Source organism: Pelophylax lessonae (genome assembly GCF_965119305.1).
Source record: "Pelophylax lessonae genome assembly, chromosome: 8".
In the NCBI taxonomy this organism is placed as follows: domain Eukaryota; kingdom Metazoa; phylum Chordata; class Amphibia; order Anura; family Ranidae; genus Pelophylax; species Pelophylax lessonae.
Window position 1 is genome coordinate 236,593,435 of NC_138775.1, and position 23,358 is coordinate 236,616,792.

General features: G+C 41.8%; 1 protein-coding gene across 1 annotated transcript in view; it reads left to right on the top strand.

Annotated features, from left to right (window-relative positions):
• Positions 1-23,358, top strand: part of TTC22 (tetratricopeptide repeat domain 22) — a 38,339-nt gene that overhangs the window by 12,230 nt on the left and 2,751 nt on the right. Inside the window, exons 2-6 of the mRNA XM_082265886.1 lie at positions 4,729-4,784; positions 7,763-7,878; positions 17,639-17,757; positions 20,776-20,937; positions 22,870-23,022. Of these exons, the coding sequence (XP_082122012.1) occupies positions 4,729-4,784; positions 7,763-7,878; positions 17,639-17,757; positions 20,776-20,937; positions 22,870-23,022 (606 nt within the window). The remainder of the gene's footprint in view (positions 1-4,728; positions 4,785-7,762; positions 7,879-17,638; positions 17,758-20,775; positions 20,938-22,869; positions 23,023-23,358) is intronic.

Here is a 23,358-nt window from a genome sequence, read left to right on the forward strand (position 1 = left end):
TTTACTTTCCGTGTGTTTTTTCTTCTCTGAGCATGCTCAGTCTTGCTCATCTGGCTTTTGTCGGCCAAAATCTGTACTGACTGACGAACAATCGGCCGTTCTGGTGACGGCCAACAAAAAATTTTATAGCATGCAGACCAGATTTTGTTCGGCCGAAAAGTCGCAGTCGGTTGTCGGAAGCATCATACTAACAAGCCAACAATCGGCCGATCGGACGCTGGCCGAACATTTACGGCCAACAATCGGTACGTGTGTACGGGGCATAAGATGCAGAACTGTTCCAGCAAATCCAGGACTGTTGGCACCCAATACTTGTTGAGTTTTTTTTTGCTGTCTGTAACACTGTTGGGAAATCTTCATCTCATTTTCTGTCCCTGTAAAATCAGCAAGACAAGAGATGAGAGAAGAGGAGCAGTTGCTACTGAGACAGGAATACATAGTAATAATAATCTGACAGTGGTTATAACACTTCCCTATTTCCAGTCCACTGGAGATTCTATGGCAGGAAGTGTAGAGATTATGGGGATGGAGACAGAAGTAAAAACCTGACAAAGGTTCTATCCCTTTCCAACTCTGTTCAAAACTAAAAAAGAAATGGCTGTAGTTACAAGTATCACTTGATAAATTTGGATAATTAAAACCCACGCTAAATTAAAATCACAGAATTGTTTGTTGTGAAATGTTATTTTAAATTTGGTTTTAGTTTTGATATTAATAATTAAATTAATTGCAGCTGCTGTTCACCAAATGAAAAACTCAGACACAAATGACTAACAAAAAACAGCGCTTGCAATAAAACAATAAACAATGACAATCATACAATATAATATCTCATGAGCATAAATTGGTGTAAAAAATATTTAATTACAAAAGTGCACTAGACCAAGATTACACAGGCATTGCTTCAAGTCGTGAACAAAATATATAGTCCATATATTGTGCAACCTGAAAATCAATTGCACAATATATGGACTATATATTTTTTCAAGCACTAGTGCACTTTTGTCGTTAAATATTTTTTACACCAATTTATGCACATGAGATATTATATTGTATGATTGTCATTGTTTATTGTTTTATTGCAAGCGCTGTTTTTTGTTAGTCATAAGTATCACTTGATGTTTGTGCATATATTGCCTGTACTTATCTCTACTGACCATTTGGGGGAGGCAAGTTAGGTAGTATACTTCCACTTCCCATTCCACTTCCCCTTCCACTGGCTTCTTCCTGGGCACCTATGAGAGGAAGCACTGCACTTCTTCATTTATATAATTTTTGTTTACATAAATAGAACTTTCTTTTGGTGGTATTTGGTCACCACTGGGTTTTTTATTTTTTATTATATAAACCAAAAAAACCTGAAAAAAAAAAAACCCACAAAACAATATTTTTTAGTTTGTGCTTTAAAACATATCCAATTAAAAAAAAAAAAAATGTCTTCAAATATTGAGGACAAAATGTATTCTGATACATGTCTTTGGTAAAAAAAATAAAAATAAATCACAATAAGTGTATATTGACTGATTTGTTTAAATGTTATAGTGTCTGCAAAGTGCAAACTATAACATATATACTGGATTTTTATTATGTTATACTAATAGTGGTGATCAGTGACTTATAATGGGACTGCAAGTGTGGCGGACAATCTGACACTAACTGACACTGAGGCTCCATTCACCCCTGAGCGTATCATTTTCAGGTGTTTTCTGGGTGTTTTCTGGGTGTTTTTCTGATATTTTTTGCAGGTGTTTGGAGGCAGGCATTGATATCTGAGTTAAAAACGCCTAAAAAGAAGCTCATGTACTTTTTTGAGCCTCAGGTGTTGCTTCAGGCGACAGAACACTCATATGTGAACAGGGGCCATTGAAATGAATAGAATTTTGCTTGTTGGGCGTTTTGGAACTTCAGAGATGAGCATTTTACGAGCTGAAAAAAGCTCAGGTGTGAACAGGGCCTGAGTGGGAACTGACTAAGGCCCCTTTCACACTTGTGTGACCTAAAAGTCGCGCAATTGCTGCAATTCTTTTGCCACAATTTTGACGTGATTTTGACTGGACTTGAAGCAATGCCTGTGTAATCTTGGTCTAGTGCACTTTTGTCATTAAACATTTTTTACACCAATTTATGCACATGAGATATTATATTGTATGGTTGTCATTGTTTATTGTTTTATTGCAAGCACTGTTTTTTGTTAGTCATTTGTGTCTGAGTTTTTCATTTGGTGAACAGCAGCTGCAATTAATTTAATTATTAATATCAAAACTAAAACCAAATTTAAAATAACATTTCACAACAAACAATTCTGTACTTTTAATTTAGCGTGGGTTTTAATTATCCAAATTTAGACCAAAGTAGTGCAGGGACTACTTTGAAGTCATTGCAACTTAAAATCGCACAGATATGAACGGTACTTATTGAAATCGTGGAGTATGACTTGTTATGCGTCTTTGCAGTCCCAAGTGGCAAGACAAGTCGCACAAGTGTGAAAGGAGCCTTACTGCCACTAACATCACCAGTGACACTAATACAGTGATCAGGGCTAATACAATACACTGTCACTGAAGTAATGACACTGGCTGGCCAGGGGTTAACATCTCAGGAATCAAGGGGTTAATTGTGTGCCTAACAATGTGTAATGTGTGCTGATTTTTACTATAGAACTCTTTGTTTCTTATCTTTGCTTTGCAGGAATAAAAAAAAAAAAAAAAAACAGAGATTGCTTCCTCTGTACAGAGCCCTGTGTTGATTGTCAGCACAAGGCTCTGTGCTGTCATTGGACAAAGTCCATCAGCAAGTCCAAGCCGCGAATCATTGACTGGGACCTGCTGACAGACTCCTGCTGTGTACAACCCAGAAACAAGCAGTGACATACCAGTACATCACTTTGCCAATTTACTGCGGACTACAAGTGGTTAAATCATCCGGGGCTAAATTTACCATTAGGAACTGGCAAAAAGAGGACAACCATTTTCATGTAGCACCCTCCTAGTTATTAGGCTGCTAGACCAAATTTAGTTTTGGCTCCACTATAATCAGTGGAGCAGGGATTGATTAATTTGAGCTTCTTAGGGTTTCACAGGCTGCTGCTCTTCTACTTCCCCTTGTCTTCTAGAGATTTTTGGAACATAGTGGGAGGGAGGGCAGAGTCTGCAGCCTGAATATTTATGGAACTCCAGCCAATCTGTGGGGAGGTGTGTGCCCAGAAGATGGGGGAGATCCCATAAATATTCTGAACCCTGTGCAGCAGCATCAGCTTGCAGCATGCTTGTGTAGGGCAGTGTTCCATAGTCGGGCCTGCTGGGGTAGACCCCTGTTGAGGGGCCTTTACCCCCAGGGCAGAGGCCAGGGAAAGAAGCCAATTTGAAGATACTATGGTCCTAGCTAGGCTTTGCTGGGGGGGGGGGGGCTATTTGCAGAGCATCGCAGAAATCCAATGGGTCAGGAGAAAAGTTGATTGGAGGAAAGCTGGGAAAGAAGCTGTGGGAGAGAGCCCAAGTTGTCCAGAGGCTAAATGATTCTTCATCTACCTCACGGGGGAAAGAGCCTGGTGGATATCGGTACGGATGCAACCAATGAGTGGCTGTGTGGTGCTTTAGTCTCTGGGAAGAAGACAGGTCACAGGCAGTAAAGAAATTCTTTGGGACCTTTTGCTAGGAAAAGTGCAAGTACAGCCAAGCAAGGTTGAAATACCATTGGGTGTTGTACACGTTTCAAGCGTTGAGCAAGAGCAGCCAGAAAGGTAGCAGTTCTCAAATTCGTTCACGCTTTGCAGTTCTGGGTTATCCCATGTTCCCTATCCTCATCGAAGTTCATTGCTCACAAATAGAAACCAAAAGAGAAACCCCTAGACCAGTGATGGCAAACCCATGGCACGCGTGCCACAGCTGGCACGCAGAGCCCTCTCTGTGGGCACGTGAGGAAGAAGAGCGCACACCACTGACCGGCTAACCTTTACAAGGTCAGCAGCTTTGTGGGGGTTCAATAGTGAGCAGGGCATGTAGAAGTAAGCAAAGAGGGGGGCTTTGGGGTGCAGAGGTGAGGAGCTGGGCTGGGGTGCATTTACATATGCAGCATCCCTTGCTGCTCTTCTGAGAAGCAAGCGACGGTGGATCAATTTTCAGATGGCAGTTGGCAAGGTGGCTGGGAGGCGATATATCACATTCCCACCCCAGATATTAACTCTCTGGCACTTTGAAACTGATAAGTTGGTTTTGTGTTGCAGTTTGGGCACTCGGGCTCAAAAAGGTTCGCCATTACTGCCCTAGACTGATTCCTGGGCCAGAGGAAGAATGCGAAAAATGCTGTTTGCCTGACTGTGTGTGTGTTAAAGGGGAGGAAATAAACCCAATGATCAGCAGCTCTTTGGAGGGTGCACTACATATATATAGTTATTGGCCTCACATTTGTTTCTTCATCACGAGTTGAACTATGCCCTCATTTCCCATGAGCTTATCTACACATTGTCACAATATACTAAACCAGGTCCTGCTAGTAAAACAATAAAATGTTCTGTGTAAAGGCGGAGGTCCCGGCAGAGGTGTGTTGTATTCATCCTTGTAGTGGATGCCAAATGCTGTGTTCCTTCAGGCTCCAGTGATGGAAATCCAACCAAGAAATCACTTCTTTAATAAATCCTTTTTGCATGTTAATAAATAAATATAATACACAGCATTCATTTTAGAACCCAAAACAAATATTTGAACATTGCGTTTGCTGTTTATTTTATAGATCTCATTGGAAGAGAAAAGGAGCTGGTATTTCACAATGGCCTCTCTCTGTATGCGGTAAGTCACTTCTAAGTACAGTAACTTTATTTTGGTGGGGTGGGTTGGTTTCCAGCAGATGTAAAGTTGGCCATGTTTGGAGCAATTTTCTTTCTTGCAACTCTGGAAAAATTGCTCCACTGTGTTGATGGTTGAATCCCTCCAGCGCAGTGAGCAGTCCCTGCCAAGAGAACACAGTGATTACTGTTAGTGGCTAAAATAGCCAATAGCAATAATCGCATGTAAAATCAATCAATTGAGCAACTTGGGTACAACCAACCTTTCAAGTGTAAACCAACAATTACTGTGCTTGTGTGCCAATTATATATCCAAAAGCTGCAAACACATCAGTGAGATAACCTGTCAGATTTTACATTCAGTATGCCTATACATTGTTCAAATCTTTGACAGGCCCTGATGAAATGGCCCGAGAATGGAACCGTCTATGGCTTTAGATCTTAGATTGTAAAGAGACACCAGGACATAGAGTAATGGTACCTTGTGGAGTCATTTTGGAGGGCCTGTTATTCTATAGTTGGCACAACCAATATGCCCAGAACTCTATGACCTGCATGGAGGAGAAAATTGTGCCAGGGGAGGGTAAAAACTCTGAATTTATAGCTAGAAGTAAAGTCTGGTGTAGTGGGTACTTCAGGCTTGGGGGGGGGGGGCTCCCTAGGGTCAATAAGAAGATAAATACTAAAAGCAATTTTCAGTGTCTAAATTTTGACTTTTAGGTCTAATTTCACATCTATGCGTTGTTGTAAAACATGCATTTTACTGCACATTACAGTAACACACAGTACCTTTTGTTGTCTGTTGGAGTGCCACTCATTTAGAATGGCACTGTAATGGCACCCCAACACACGTGTGCAGTAATCTACAAGCTACCTATGTGACAAGTGTTGTGGTGCACTGCATTTAGGCTCAATTCGCACGTGTGCGAAGTGTCATGCAACTTTGGACATCAAAGTCGCATGTCAAGTTGTTTCCCATTGATAACCATTCATGTATGTGCGTCTTAAAGGTGCAGCAACTTCAAAGTAGTTCATGCACTACTTTGGTACGACTTTCGAGCAACTAGGGCAGACTTAAAAGTTAACCCTCAAAAAAATTGCATAAAAATCGTAAATGAATGTTATACAATGTAACAGTTGTTCAACATATGTCCATTATCACTGGTCAAAGCCAAAGTCATATCCAAGTTACACCCATCCAAAGTTGCATCAAAAGTCAGCACAACTTTGGAGTCGTACAAGTGTGAATGGAGCCTAAGAAAATCCTGGCATGGTTTCTCTTTCATTTCCATGCTTTGATAGCCAATTCTAAATAAATAGGTTGCCTTAACATTATGCATGTTAAAATCCAAAATACTACACAATAAAGCCAATATTTTTAAAACAGCTAAATACATTCCAACATGCATAAAAAGAAAAGGTGTACAAAGTCTTACAAATGTTTTCTTTAGAAAGCAGCAGAAAGGTCCCTTGCTCTCTGCCTGGAAGCAGTGGTCTCTCTGCAGAGGTGCAACACTCCCCCTGCTGAGCCACAGCTAGCACTTTCCAATCAGCAGGCAGCAGGAGCTTTGCTGATTTCAGAATTATAATTCTGACTCGACTGGTGAATGTCAGATTTCTGCAGAGAGATCACTGCTTCCTAACGGAGAACAAAGGACATGTCCTGCAGTATATTCACAGGGGAGATTCTCTTCTACTCAGACTGTAATTACTTAAAAAAAACAAACCATGGGACGCTGCACACTATTTGCGCTGATGCATCTGGAATATGGATATTTGGAATATGGATATTTAGCTAACTTACACTGAAAGCGTATCTGGGCTTTAACATGTATGCAGCAATGCACTGAAACTGAATGTTCGCCTGTTTGTATATATTCTCATTTAGTGGAGGAGATTAGAAAAGTTATCAGTGCTCTTGCTATTTAGTAAAACTGGGTGCCTACATCCTATTTTTAATATAATTTTGAGGCCACAAATGGCCCTAGGGAAGGGAAAATGGGGGGCAAGAAGGATTTTCTTGGTACCATCAACAGGTGTAAACAGTCAGGTAAAAACAAAAATCTTTATTACATTTTATAAAAAAGACATATGATAATTACCAAAACATTGCAAACAAGAATAAAATGAACCCATTCAAGAGGCTCAACTGTAGCAATGATGTTTTACCCGTGCTGTAGAATACAACACATGATTGGGTTGATATCTACAGTTGTGCCACACTCAACATGTTTCGCTGCCAAAGCCGCTTCCTCAGGAGTTGGGGGGGGACAATAGTCCTACAAAGATAAAATATATATATAATCACACAAATGTACAAATAATCAACAAATGTAACTACTTATTGACATCATTTTGGCAGCTGTGGAAAAATTGAAGTGCTTTAAGTTTTCCACAGCTGCCAAAATTATGTCAATAAGTAGTTACATCTGTTCATTATTATTATTTGTGTGTTTATATATTTTATCTTTGTAGGACTATTGTCCCCCCCCCCCCCCCCCCACTTTCTTGAACCCCTGAGGAAGCGGCTTCGGCCGCGAAACATGTAGATTGTGGCCCAACTGTAGATAACAACCCAATCATGTGTTGTATTCTACAGCACAGGTAAAACATCATTGCTACAGTTGAGCCTCTTGAATCGGGTATTTATTATTTATGTATTTATTATTTATGTATTTATTATTATTATTTTTGTTCGCAATCTATTGTTAATTGTCATATGTCTTTTTCATAGAATGTAATAAAGATTCTTGTTTTTACATGACTGTTTACACCTGTTGATGGTATCAAGAAAATCCTTCTTGCCCCCCATTTTCCCCTCCCTCCTATATCTAGTGGAGGAGATTGGTGCAGTCACATAGTATTTAAAGGTTTTAGGAGCAAGCAATGCTCATATTAGTGCTTATTGATTAATTGATACCCAACATATTTCATTATTTTGCAGTATTTTAGTTTTTATAGCACAGCTTTTCCATTTTTTAGGTTAGATGAAATCTTCATGAAAAAAGAAGAAACTGAACCGAGCCGACTGGTATATTTTAACAAGACATTGATGTTGCTGCGGGAAGCTGTGAAGTCCTCCCATAGTCATTACAGAGGTAGTGTGCGTTTTGTCTCTCTTACAATGGACACGGTGTCTGTTTTGGCAGCGGCAGGTTTCTGTTTATATAGAACCTTTTGTTATATTACATTGGGCTCTTTAAGGTCAGAAGAATTCTTTCTTTCATTACACCTATCTATATTATCTAGTTAATCTCTTCTTAAGCATGAGTATTAGTCTGGCCGCAGAAGAGGCGCTGAAGCAGCCCACATTGGAAACCATCATACCATGGGGACAGGTTGGGTACAGATATGTATAAATCACATTTGAGCCTTATTTAGGAGTGTTGTCAAAAGGGAATTGTCTATTTTGGCTCACTGCAAACATTTTTTTTTAATCTCATTTTAAATGTCGGATTTGTTCCTATAGATAAAGCCATGTAGCCAATGAAAATGTAGGCAAATGCCAACAATGAACTTAGTAAAAAGGACAGAACTATGGAAGGGATTTTATAGGCACCAATAGAGACCAATGATATAATAAAATACAAAAAAAATCATTGTAATAAGTTAAAAACCAGATTATATATAAAAATGCATACAAACAACAGATACATTTACTATAGGAAGGACAAGAACAAAGATCTTCATCCATCAGGAAAACATTGAAAACCAACAGGGACCCCTACGCGTTTCACCTGGCTGAGTCTTCTTCAGGGGCTATTTTAAACAATGTAATGGATAGATTGGTGCATAGGTTGAAAACCAAATGTATGCAGACACCACCGGCATGTTTCCAGATGACCCAGCAACCAGGCAATGATTCAAGGGACAATGGCTTGATAAATCAAACAGACCACGAGTCCAAATGAGCGAGGTGTATATTGTTGCTGGAAAAAAGGTTGTAGAGGAAAAGGCAGTGGGAAGGCCAGAAAAGTTTTGGCAGATTTATCTATAAAGAAATCCCCAATACACAATTCCAACCAGAGATATTTAACGTCCTTAACACACAGGAGAAAAATTGCTGAAGAAAGGTTGTAGAGGATAAGGCTGTAGGGCAGGGGTTCTCAACTCCCGTCCTCAGGACCCACCAACAGGCCAGGTTTGCAATATAACTGAAATGCATCACAGGTGATATCATTTGCTGCTCAGTGATTGCATGATTTTACTCTGCATCTCCCCAAGGTAATACTTAAAATCTGGCTGGTTAGTGGGTCCTGAGGACAGGAGTTGAGAACCACTGCTGTAGGGGAAGCCAAAAAAGGTTGGACAGATTTATCCCAATATACCATTCCAACCAGACATATTAAACATCCTGAACACACTGGAGGTCGCAAGGTTCTGTTCATTTCATTTTGTTCGGAAATGTGGCAGAACAGGACAGGGCGCGCAGAGTGGCGATCGGTGCAGCGGTGTGTCACTCTGAAGGGCCATACACAATATAAGATTTTCTGAAGACTTTTTCCTTTAGACTTACCAAAACCATACAATATGAGATCAAACCTAAACACTTTCAATTTGTATGCAATCTGGCAGGCCCTTGCACTACATAGAAAAGGTAAATCTGAAGGAAATCTACCAACAAAAGTTGTGTATCCAGCTTGACACACCGCATCTCCGATCTCGGTAAAGAGCCTACTGATGTAGGCTCTTTACCATGTGACCAGCTGTGTCCAATCACAGCTGGTCACATAGTAAATAGGAAGAGCCGTTGATCGTTTCCTCAGTTAGTGCCTGACAGGCACGAGTAGAGGAGAGCCAGTCTGCGGCTCTCCTGACAGGGGGGGGGTCTGTGCTGGTAATCAGAGCATTGTTTACCAGTCCCACTATGGCCATCAGGGCTCAGGGAGCCCGCCAGTGCCCTCCCCATCAGTGCTGCCCACCGGTGCCCTCTGCATTAGTGCTGCCCACCAGTGCCCATCATTGCCATGTATCAGTGCCGCCCACCAGTGCCACCCATTTTTGCCCACCAGTGCCGCCTATCAGTGCCACCCGTCAGTGCTAATCAGTGCCCATCAGTGCCGCCTATCAGTGCCCATCAGTGCCGCCTATCAGTGCCCACCAATGCTGCATATCAGTGTTATCTATCAGTGCCACATATCAGTGCCCATCAGTGCTGCATATTAGTGCCACCCCATCAGTGCCACCCCATCAGTGCCTCCTCATCAGTGCCTGTCAGTGCAGCCTCATCAGTGGCAGTGCAGGAAAAAACGTATCTATTTACAAAATTTTATTTTTTTAACAGTTAAATTTTTATTTTATTGTTACACATATAAACATCACAAACATTCCAATACAATACATTACTCTGCACAAGGAATAGTTTTATCCATACCTACTAACACACACAAAAAAAAAAAAAAAAAAAAAAAAATTCTTAGGGAGAGGGAGGGAAGGGGAATGTCAATAAACCAGTTTAGAAACAAGGAGAGAAGAAAAAAAAAAAAAAAATTCTTAATTATAATAATAAGAGCCTACTTATATCATTATGGAACCGGTGACTTTGGCTCACCTACAGCGTCGATCCAGGCTGACCAGACTTTATCGAATTTTTTTGGACAGTTCCTACTACCGTATGTAAAACGGTAGAATGGGAGTGTCTTAGTAATGGCAACTATCCAGGATAATCGGGTGGGAGGTTCGGGTAACTTCCATCGCAAAAGGATTTCTCTCCTGGCATAAAACAGGGTATATGTAATGCACATTTTAGCATATTTATCCCCAGCCAGTTCTGTAAGGTTACTCAATAAAGTTACCTTTGGGTCCAAAGGAATCATAATGTCAAAGATTTCGCCAATAGTGTCCGTCACTTCTTTCCAAAAAGTTGCCAGGTCAGGGCACGACCAAACAACATGTAAGAATGTACCTATTTCATGCCCACATCTAATGCACAAAGGATCTTTCGTGGGGAATATCCTGGCAAGACGTTGTGGCGTATAATATGCTCTATGTAAGAATTTGAGTTGTATAAATCTGTCCCTAGCCGCTATCATTGAGGGGATATAATTATTAACAGAATCCTCCCACTCTTCAATAGTCAGATCTGGAATGTCCTCCTTCCATTTATTATAGGTTTTCTCAAGGGACTGACTATGATCTGTTGAGAGTATGGAGTATATAGCAGAGAGAGATTTCCCTATTACCTTAAAAGTTAACATTTTCTCCAAGGGGTCTGATTCCAGGACAACAGGGCCATGGAACTGAGCCCGCATAGCATGACTAAGCTGGCGGTAACGAAACCCCATGGTGGAAGGTAATGAATGGGTGGACTGAAGAGCATTAAAGCCTTGAAGTCTTCCATCTTTAATAACATGTTTCATAGTCACAATCCCTCTAGCAGCCCATAACTGTGGATCAGGGAGATGATATAAATGTTTTAAATTAGGATTACCCCACAACGGAGTGTGGGGGGATATATGCAATGGTGTGTTATATATCACCCGCGCCCGAGTCCATATCCGCAGGACAGTCTTCATCAGACTGGTTATTTGAGGATGTGCCTGTTCCCCCCGAAAAACAAGATTACTAAGGGCCGCATATGAACCCAATAGTGCTGCTTCTAGTGTAACTGCAGAATTAGTTTTGGGCTGAGAGAACCACCACCGGACCGTCACCAGGACAGCCGCCCAAAAATACAATTTAAAGTTAGGAAGCGCTAATCCTCCTCTTGCAAGAGGAAGGTATAGCGTGCGTCTTGCGACTCGTGGAGTACGCCCGGCCCATACAAAAGTTGTTATAATACTTTCTAATCTCGAAAAAGAGGTTCTAGTCATATCAATGGGGGAGTTACGGAAGAAATACAGAAATTTCGGAAGATAGTTCATTTTTATTAAGTTAATTCTGCCAACGGGGGACAAGGGAAGCATGCGCCAAGACGCGCACTTTTTATTTAATTGTAAAACTAAAGGGTCAATGTTATTTTGCTGATATACCTCCAATGTTGGACCCACTTTGATGCCTAAGTACACCATATCCTGTACCCATTTCAACGGTGTATGAGTATCAATTAAAGATATCGATGGGTGTAGTGGAAAAAGGACGGACTTAGACCAATTAATATTTATACCTGAAAAACGGCCAAAGATGTCAAATAATTGTAAGGCCCTATGTAATGATGTGGATGCATCCGCCAAATAAATCAAGGTGTCGTCTGCATATAAAGACAACTTCTCTTCAATGACCCCCACCTTAATGCCTCGGACTTGTGCGTCCGCTCGCAACATAATCGCTAGCGGCTCCAAAGCCAAGGCAAACAAGGCTGGGGATAACGGACATCCCTGTCGGGTACCCCTCAATAGAGGGAATTTATCCGATAGAGATGTATTAGTACGAACTCTAGCTGTAGGGTTCTCATAGAGAAGCTTAATCCATGAGACGAAATTAGGGCCAAACCCGAAGCTAGATAAGATCTTCCAGAGAAATGGCCACTCAACAGAATCGAATGCTTTCTCGGCGTCGAGGGAGGCGACCACACCTGTTCCTCCCCCCGACGCCAAGGCCATATGTGTGAACAATCTCCGGATATTGATATCAGTACCCCGCTCAGGTATGAATCCAGTTTGGTCAGGATGGATCAATCCTGTAATAACACTATTAAGTCGATTGGCCAAGACTTTTGAAAGGATCTTCCCATCAACATTTAATAAAGAGATAGGTCTGTATGATGAACATAGTGATGGGTCCTTCCCTGGTTTAGGGATCACAACAATAACCGCTTCGCTCATTGTTTTAGGGAGTTCCCCATCCTTTAGAGATCCTAGAAGAGTGGCTAATAAATATGGGCCCAAAAGGTCCATATGTGCCTTATAGAATTCAACAGGAATTCCATCCGGTCCTGGTGTCTTATCGGGTTTTAGGGAGGCCACCACTTCCTGGATCTCCAAAAGAGTAATAGGGGCGTCTAGTTTGGCCCTATCTCTATCAGTTAAGACTGGAAAGTCCACTGCCTGTAGATAATGATCGAGTTCATCTCCTGAATAATTGTTTATAACATAAACAAAAAACTTTTTTTTTTCAAACTTTTTGGTCTTTTTCTGTAGCAAAAAAGAAAAAACCTTGCAGTGATCAAATACCACCAAAAGAAAGCTCTATTTGTGGGGGAAAAATGACATAAATTTGGTTTCGGTACAGCGTTGCATGACCGTGCAATTGTCATTCAAAATGCAACAGCGCTAAAAACTGAAAATTGGCCTGGGCGGGAAGGGGGGAAAGTACCCTGTATTGAAGTGATTAAGGGGGCGTGGCAGAGGGTGTGTCCTATGCATACATACTTTGCTAATGAATGTTGTCACCCTAGGACAGGAAGTGTGTTGCTGGCAGGATCACAATTTGAAAATAAAGCGAAAAGCCCCGAGAAAAACTAACACAGCCACCTCATCTTAGGATGTGTTGAAGTCCTTCCATAGTCATTACAGAGGTAGTGTGAGTTTTGTCTCTCTTACAATGGACAATGTGTCTGTTATGACAGCAGCAGATTTCTGTTTATACAGAGCCTTTTGTTATGCTGTATGAATATCTTTGAGGTCACAAGAATTCTTTCTTTCATACTTTTCATTCCTATTATCTAGTAGATCAATCCTCAAAGTGGTTCTAAAGTCTAAGAATTTTTAAGCTTAACCACTTCTGGACCGGAAGGATGTTTTATTTATTGTTCAAATACATTCTTAAAGGGAAAAATATATAATTATTTTTATATTGATGGCGGTAATCTTATGGTCCTCAAAGGGTTAATGACCAGACCATTTTTTGCAATTGGGCACTGCGTTACTTTAACGGACAATTGCGCAGTCGCGCGACACTGTACCCAAAAAAAATTGATGTTATTTTTTCCCCCCCATAAATAGAACTTTCTTTTGGGGGTATTTGATCACCTGTGCAATTTTTTTTTTTTTTTTTTGCGCTATAAACAAAAAAATAGCGACAATTCTGAAAAAAAAAAAAACAATATTTTTCACTTTCTGCTATATAACATTCCCAATAAAAAAAAATGTAAAAATCAATTTTTTTCATCATTTTAGGCCAATTCTGCTACATATTTTTGGTAAAAAAAAAAATCCCACTAAGCGTATTTTGATTGGTTTGCGCAAAAGTTATCGCATCTACAAACTAGGGGAAAGATTTGTCATTTTTATGTATTTATTTAATACTAGTAATGGCGGTGATCAGCAATTTTTAGTGGGACTGCGACATTGTGGTGGACAGATCGGACCCCTAACTGACATTTTTCAGGGGACCAGTGACATTAGTACAGTAATCAGTGCTGCAAATATGCACTGTTACTGTAATAATTACACTGGCAGGGAAGTGGTTAACCCAGGGGCGATCAAAGGGTTAAATGTATGCCTAGGGGGTGTTTTCTAACCGCATGGGGGAGGGACTTGTGGAATCAACACAGAGACCTGTGATCCTAAGTAGGAGGATCACAGGCGCTCTGTGTTCATTCCAGAGAGAACAACGGTCTGCAGTGTTTACAACAGCAGACTGCCATTCTCTCTCCACGGGGAGTAATCACGGGTGCCCGGCAGCAATCGCGGAGGCCAGCCCCGGGAATCAGCTTCCCTGCTGGCGAATAAGGGCGCGCGCACACCCCCAGGATTGCTCCCGTGGATCGCCGTACCCGCAGCCAAGCCAGCCTGCCGCAGTATATATGCGGCGTGCGGTCGGCAAGCAATTGAAGTGATTGTAAACGATCACCTTGTAAAACAACCCACTCAGTTTAAAATAGACATAAAAAGCAAACATTTTTGCATAGATATAAAAAAAAAAATTATAAATACCTTTTTTCTATAAATGATCACATTCCCTCTGTTCTCAGCTGCATAAGAGCTGGGGGGAGTAAAAACAACAGTACACTGATCTTCCCAGTGAGTGAGGAGAGCAAACTGAGTTCCCAGAACAGCTACAAAACTGACCATGATGTGCTCTCCTGATTAGTGTGGTCAGTTTAACAGGAAAGCAGAGGGACTTGCAGGAACACCAGTGATTTCACATAAGGGAAGCAATACAAAGAGAGCAAGATACTTTCTTATACAAGTACATGGTACAGCAGGCACATATCAGGAATATGAAGTGTTGGGGTAACAAACTCTTTAATGCATTCTATGCATTGAAGTAAAAAAACATTCCACTGCCTCATTCCTCCCACCCCGCACCTAAATATCTACCTGACTCCTCTACTGATCCAGAACTGTCCCGTCTGTAGCACCGCTGCTCCCTCTTCCTGGTCTCATGGGAGACTCTGAGTGTGGGGGGGAGGGGGCATGACCAAGACGTGCTATGTGTGTCTATGGAGGCATACAGCACGGCTAGGGAGCGCATCTGCACGGGTGCCCCCTCAGCACACGTCTTGATGAGGGGGCACCCGCAGGAAACAAGGAGTGGAGAGCGCCGCCAGGGGACTCCAGAGGAAGAGGTAAGGGACCTCTTTGTGCAATATTATTATACAGAGCAGGTAAGTATAACATTTTTTTTTTATTTTTCTGAAAAAAAAATCACTTTAGTACCTCTCTAAGCGTGATGATTAGAGTGGTCGCAGATGAGGTTCTGAATTAACCCACATTAGATAGCTGGAGACCATCATACAACAGTTTAAGTGCAACAATGTAACAATCACATTTAAGCCTCATTTAGGAAAGCATCAACTAGAGGCTGTCTATTTCAGCTATCAGCAAATGTTCTCTCTCCAGCTGTTATAATTAAATTGGAGTTTTAGCCCTTGTTCACATTGGAGCGACTTGTCATGCGCTTTGACAAATCAAAGCGCATGACAAGTTGCACCCTATTGTCGGCAATGGCCATGTTCATATTGATCCAACAGCAACTTTGCGGTGCTGCATTGATTTAACAAAAAGTAGTTCCTGCACTACTTTTGACTATTTCGAGTGCGATTTGAATAGACATCTGTGCATAAAGCCCATGAAGATTTCAGATAAAGTTGCACGATTTCAAAGCTGCATTCAATGTGAACAAGGGCTTAAGATGATTTGTTCCTGGAGAGTTATGTAGACAATTAAAGGGTATGTAAACTCCAACATTAACATTTTCTTCTTTGTTCTGTTAAATGTACTATTAAAAGTGTTTTGTTATCTGTTCCATAAGTGCAGAAAATACCTGTCAATCCTGCCAGACATCTAGTGAGCTGAAATCTCCTGTGCCATCTGCTTCTGTTGCAATCTCATCGATTATATAGTAGTTATATAGTATATAATGTATAGTTATATAGTAGTTACAAGCTATCTCTGGGGACTGCAGAACCCCTCTTCTCTATGTTATGGGGAAGAGGAGGGGGGTGTTTGTAGTCCTGTCCTAGAGTGACAACGGTGCTCCTCCATTGACACAGTATAGTTAGAGTTGTCACCCTGGGACGGGAAGTGTGTTACTGAAGGATCACTAGGTAAAAATAAAGGTGAAAAAAAACCCAGAAAAATATAAACAAAGGACTCAATTGGTGATGGGCTTCAATATACAGTATTGCATTTTTGTTCTAGGGGTTAAATACACATTAAAGCATTACTCCAAAGTTTTGAAGAGATTGTGACATTTTTAGAAACAATGTAATATTTTTTATTGTTGCGGGTGTCCCTGTTAAGGAGATTTATCCTCACTTCCTGTTCTGCCTAACACCTATCACCTGGATAGTAAGTGAGTAGAACTATCTCTAATGGGAACACATACAGCAGTTAAAAAGTTCTCAGAAGTTTTAACTCCTGCCCACTCTATCCAAAGCCTAAAAATAATTTGGTTGGTGTGGATCTAATATGGCCATAGTTCAAGGATATCACAAGCATCCCAGCTCGGTTGTCCTAGCCGCAGCTGATTAGGCTAGCACTGCCAACTTCTTTCCAGGTACAACCGAACCCAAGCTCATCCCTTTACCAATGACTATTACAACTAAAAGGGTTTCTTCACACTAGCAGTTGTGGGGGGGGGGGGGGCAGTAAAACCCCATGGTCGAGCCACACTTTTACTGTCATCCCCCCCCCCCCCCCAATTGCTACCCTCTTAGCTTCAGAGGCAGTGATCGGGGATGTACAAGTTGCTCTTTTGGGACCACAGCTAGTATGAGTGACCCTTAGGCCCCTTTCACGTGGGCGGTCCGATCAGGTCCGCTTGTAAGTTTTTCAGGCAGATCTGATCGGACCCTGCATTGTCCTCTATGGAGCAGCGGATGTCCGCTGATACCCACCACCATCCAATCTGATCCTGTCCGCAAAAAACAGGCAGATGGTGCTCTTATTTTCCCTCTGTCCGGCGGTTCGGATGGCATTGGATGAAAACAGACAGGCCATCCGTTTCCATCCGATTGCCCCATAGACGAGAGCGGGCTGTATCCGTGTCCTCTCTGCACAGCGGAGCGGACACAGACCTGTCATCCACCTGCTTGGCGGGGTTTAGCGGAGAGATCTCCCGCTGAGCAAGCAGATTGATAGCGGCAGCGCCCTTGTGAAAGGGGCCTTAGATTTTCAAAATGAACCTGTGCTTTGCCCATGAAGGGCATAAGATAATTTGGATAGCCTTTAGTCCTTTTACCTTGTTACCTTTTCTAGATATTATATACTGTATATTTTCCAGCATGCAACCCATACATGGCCCAAAGGCATCTATTTGTGTTAGGATGGATCACCGTCAATAAATGGCTTGTTGTTGTATTAGGATGACAAAAATATTAATACTTGTGAAGAAATGTTTGTGTGCTGCTCTATACATGCAAGAAACCTGCTGCTTATTCATTTTATAATGTGTATGTCAGTGACACTATGAAGGTGCAATGAGTTGTCATTTGTCACATGTTTTTTACACATAGTTGTAATTCTTGTTTAGCTTTGTCCTGGTGCTACATTGGGATGATGCTGGAAAAACAACAAACATTTTCCATCACGCCGATGGGAATCCATGACTACGGCTTTTCAGGAACTGACCCACTGGACTGCTTTAGCAAGGTTTGGTCAATGTGTTTTTCTAAATTTTATGTAGTTATATTCAAATTCATTTATTTTTTTCCTTTATCTTAGTTTGGTTTTCAAAGAGAGAGAGAGAGAGAAGGTCAAGCAAATTTCAACTGTCAACAAAGTGTCTATAAATTCTAAAAGTGGAATTCCAGGCAAACCCCCCCCCCCCCAACCCCTAAAATCAGCCCTTTATCATTACCTGCCTCCCCAACACTTATCACCAAGTGTCAGTCCATCCAAACCTAGGCTGGCCAGACAATTTTCTTGCACAATTTTCCTTTAGATTTACCAAAACCATATAATACGAGGTTAAACCTAAACACTTTACATTTATATGCAATCAGGCAGGCTCTTGCACTACATAGTTGAAGGTAAATCTAAAGAAAATTGAATAAGAAAATTATATGATGTATGGCCAGTAGGGATGGGCTCAGGCTTGTTCAGATCCCAGTCCCAACCCACCGGAGCATTGCCGCCAGGAAGCCGTCACAGCACACTGACAATCATAGGCAGTGAGGCATTTCCCGGCTGGCAGCTGCACATACACACGCTGCTCATGATTAGCGGTGTGCAGTGACAGCTTCCTGGCGGGATTGCTCAGGTGGGTTGGGACTAGGATCTGAACACGCCTGAGCCCATCCCTAATGGCCAGCTTTATTTCAGTTCTTCATAGAAACTGGACAGCTGAGAGCTTCTTAGATGTCTCAGGCCGGCCATACACGGTTTGAATCTCAGCAGGAACGGGCCGAGATTCGAACAAATGGATCGATCAACTTGGTTACATCCAGCCTGCTGGACTCTTATGCGAGTATTGCAAGTGGATAATCACTGTCTTCTCGGCTTCCCCCCACTGGGAGAAGACAATGGTCCAGCAGGAGGGATTCTCGAAACATCACTGTCTGTGTTGATGAGGGAATCGAGTGAATTTCTTTCCTGCAACCCATGGTTGCAGGAAAGAAATTTGCTCTGTGTTTGGCTGGCCTCAGATTATGTTGGTGAGATCTCTGTACTTCTCTGTTCCTGGGTCTGCACACCATGCAGCCATTATAAGATTCTCCCATTCTCCCCATTGTATTTACTGTCATCATGTAAAATTCAACAGACGTTTTTTGAGAATGCAAACATGGATAGGAACACCCAAAACCCAAAGATGTATAAGAATAAAGTTGAGAATTATGACAGAGGGACCTGATGTCTAGAGTATCTGAGACAAATGATAAGCCAGGGGTTGAGGCAGCCCACAAGACTTCATCTACAAGTAAAATATATTTTTTGGATGGACTGAACTTTCAGTAAAGCAAGTAGAACTAAAAGCAGAACCCCATCTAAAAATAAAAAATACATAAAACAATAATTGCGTATGTAGGACTTTAAATTTTATCACTTAAGGCGGAACTTCACCCATATATGGAATGTCTTTTTTTTGGGTAGAGGCAGGTACCTGATTTTGACACTTTCGGATGGATCGCTGCAGATCCAAGCAGAAGTTTGGGCCCCCGCAGCCTCTTGGGACATATCACAGGTCCCGGGAGACTGCGGGACTATTCATGGGATGCAACACAGCTCGTGTATGCACATGGGGCAGCCAATTGTGAAGCTGCAAGGAATCAGTCGGCTGCCCACAGTTAAGATGGACCCTGGACCTGAAGACCAGCAAAGAGCTGGGTCGTGTGAGGACATCTCTGGATCCTGGGACAGGTAATTGTGTGTTTTTTAAAAGTCAGCAGCAACAGTAGCTGCTAACTTTTAAATTTTTGTTTACAGGGAGAAGAACCTCTTTAAGATTAGACCCATTTTATCATCTTAAAAGCTAACTTCATCTTTCAGGCCATCTTTCACGATACACCCATGTTGATGGTGTAATATGAAACATGGTCAGCAATTACTTGAAAAGATGAAATGGAAAGCCGGAAACTCATTCATCTGAATGGATGACTTTATTAGGACAGGCAGAGTGTTAAAAAAAAAACAGTTGACGCGTTTCGGCAAAAAGCCTTAAGGCTTATTACTGAAATGCGTCAGTGTTTTTATTTGTACATTCTGCCTGTCATAATAAAGTCATCCATTCAGAAGAACGAGTTGTCGGCTCTCCATTTAATCTTTTCAAGTTATGCTTCGGGGTTAGGAAAACACCATGAGCCAGAGCACCGCTTTGTCTGCCTCCTAGGGGAATTTATCTGGGCATTGTTCGTTGCTTTTTTTCTCCTTCACGGTCAGCAGTTAAAACTCCATCCGCAAACATATTGACAGGATTTTTGGTGTTCGTCTCACCACAGCTGTGACATTTATTCATAGGGAGTTGTAAATAAAAAAACTACAAGTCCCATCTGCGCCCGTAGCAGAAAGACTGTAGCTCTCAAAGGCACAAAAGTGCAGTGAGGTTGCTGCACTTGTGATCCACTGATACTTCCTCCAGCCCTGTAATTGAAGATCCATACCTTTGTATGGGCAAGAAGCTGATGGAATAGCCATAGCATTGTACTCACAATCCACTGATGGTGGTTGCAATGCTTTTTAGGCTAAAATGCAAAAAAATAACAAATGCACATTTTTGTTTTTGCTGAATGGGTGCATTTATAATTTTTTTTGCAAACGGTGAAATTCTCTTTTAATTGCCAAAATGTAAAGTCCTACATACTGAATTTGTTTTTCACCTCCAAATAGCTATGTCAGCACTTGAGTTAGTGATATGAAGTCAATATTTGAATCCCCAATCTCTATTATGTTTTCATGAGGTCCGTAATTGAATCACCACTCTCTATTAAGCTTTATTAATGCAAAAAAAAAAAAAATGTAATTAGCTCAGCTAAGGTAAAAATAAAAAAATTGTTTTTCTGCAATACTCACCTTCAAAACAAAGATGTGATCTTGGTACTTGTTCTGGGCCCTATACCTGTAACGATATGTACTGTATTTGGCTTTGGATTTCAGGATTTCTGGGTTTAGGTATTCTTTAAAATGCATTTCAGATGGCAATAAGTAATGACTATCACTCCTTATCACACACAGGCTATAGAAATAGGCAAAGGTGATCCGCTGACACTAAACCGACTGGCGAAAATGTTTCATTTCCTGGGAAAGCAAGAAATGGCGACAGGAATCTGTAACATGGCGCTGGATGCGCTTCAAGATCCAAAGCTGAATTGGCAGGCATACCTCACACGCTCCCAGGTAATACCCAAAGCTGAACTGGCAACCTTAGGGCTCATGGGCTCATGTTGCCAGCAGTCTAATGGCACTTTTCCACTGCAAGTACCGGCTCTGCTCTACTCGGCCCTGCTTGGCCAGGTTTGCTTTTCCACTGCTGGTACCGCATGGTACGGTGTTGGAACAGTTCGGTACGGTATGGTTTGCTTTTCCACTAAAGTAGTACTAAAGTTAAGTGGGTGGGATAACGGGGTGGGTGGGATTCTCTGACCAATCAGTGGCTAGTAGTGACTGCATGCAAAGGATTGTGGAATATGGTACCGGGTATGGTACCTCTTGGAACCACAATCGAGGTGGTACTGTTTTTGAGAGCCGTACCGTTCGGTTCCATGCAGCGGAAAAGCGCCGCCGTACCGTACCGAACCGTTCCTACACCATAACATGCGGTACCAGCAGTGGAAAAGCACAAAAGCGAGCCGAACCGTTCGGTCCCATGCAGTGGAAAAGCGCCATAATAGGCTGTCGGAGCCAAACTGCATTGAGATAGGTTTAGAGCAGCCAGAGCCCCACTTTCCTCCCACCCCAACTCCCTGCTGTAAGGGTTAGACTTTATGTAAACTTTAAACCTATGTTTACTATAGGTTTGGCACCATACCCTTACTGCATACAGTATTCTTAAAGTGTATGTACACTCAAACAATACATTTCTTTTGGTCTGGTAAATATAACATTGAATATTGAAAACTGTATCTGTTAAAAAAAAAAAAAAAAATAGCTGTTCATCCAGCCAGAAATCTTATGAGTATAACTTCCTGTACTCTCTGCCTCTGGACTCTTATAACCTCCCCCTGTTGGGCTTCATGCACATTGGGGAGAAAAGTAGCTGCAAAAACACCCCTGAGCCGCGTTTTTTTGGCGGGTCAAATACTCAAGTACTAGGTGTTTATTAATTTCTTGCCCAGAATATACATTTATTCTGGCTATTGAAATGAAAAAAATTGTTGAAGCTCTAAAGCACATACCATACCGTGCATCCGGAAAGCATTCACAGCGCTTCACTTTTTACACATTTTGTTACGTTACAGCCTTGTTCCAAAACGTCATTATTTTCTTCAAAATTCTACAAGCAATACTCCATGATGACAACGTGAAAGAAGTTTGATTAAAATCTTTGCAAATTTATTAAAAATAAAAAATGAAATAAAATCCCATGTACATAAGTATTCACAGCCTTTGCTCAATATATTGTTGGAGCACCTTTGCCACCAATTACAGCCTTAAGTCTTTTTGAGCATGATGCTACAAGCTTGGCACACCTATTTTTGGCCAGTTTCTCCCATTCTTCTTTGCAGGACCTCTCAAGCTCCATCAGATTGGTTTGGGAGCGTTGGTGCTCAGCCATTTTCAGATCTCTTCAGACATGTTCAATTGGGTTCAAGTCTGGGCTCTGGCTGGGCCACTCAAGGACATTCACAGACTTGTCCTGTAGCCACTCTCTTGTTATCTTGGCTGTGTGCGGTCTAGAGTGCTCTGGAGCAGGTTTTCATCAAGGATATCTCCGTATATTGCTGCATTCATCTTTTCCTCGATCCTGACTAGTCTCCCAGTTCCTGTCGCTGAAAAACATCCCCACAGCATAATGCTACCAACACCATGCTTTACTATAGGGATGGTAATGGCCAGGTGATGAGCGGTGCCTGGTTTCCTCCTGACACTTGCCATTCAGGCCAAAGAGTTCAATCTTTGTTTTCATCAGATGAGAGAATTTTGTTTCTCATGGTCTGAGAGTCCTTCAGGTGACTTTTGGCAAACTCCAGGTGGGCTGTCATGTGCCTTTTTCTGAATAATAAAAATGAATGAAATAGTCTTTTCAGTTTGTTGTGTTCAGATACAGTATAATTACAATTTGACAGTTAAGTATTGCACCTATATAATGTTTTTTTTTTTCCTATGCAGATTTACATCAGAATGTACATGAGGGACCTAGAAAGGGCAAAAATGGGATCATATGGGCTGCCAGACAGAAACCATCTGACCAGTGCCAAATCAGACCTGGATAGCATCATCAATGTGTATCCCTGTTTAAAGACGTACCTCGAAATGGGACAAGTAAGTGGAACAGTTACATATTTTAAGCACAGCTTTTTTTCAGCTGGAACTTGGTGGCACTCAGTTCCACCACCTCTGGCTCAGGCCCTCTGCTCCCTGCTCACCACTATCACTTGTAAACCCAGAGGTCCATCTTCTAGGTTTACAAGTGACAGCTTGTCTCCCAATGGCTCCCACAGATACAATCTCCTGAGCGGCTCTTACTGAGCGCAGGATGGGGACAAGGGTGATGCAGGTGCCGTGTGGATGCCGATACCCCCACTGGATAATCTCCTTGCAAGTGAGAGAGTCGAGGCCACCTACAGTGTGGTCGTGGTTGAGTTTATGCACCTATTT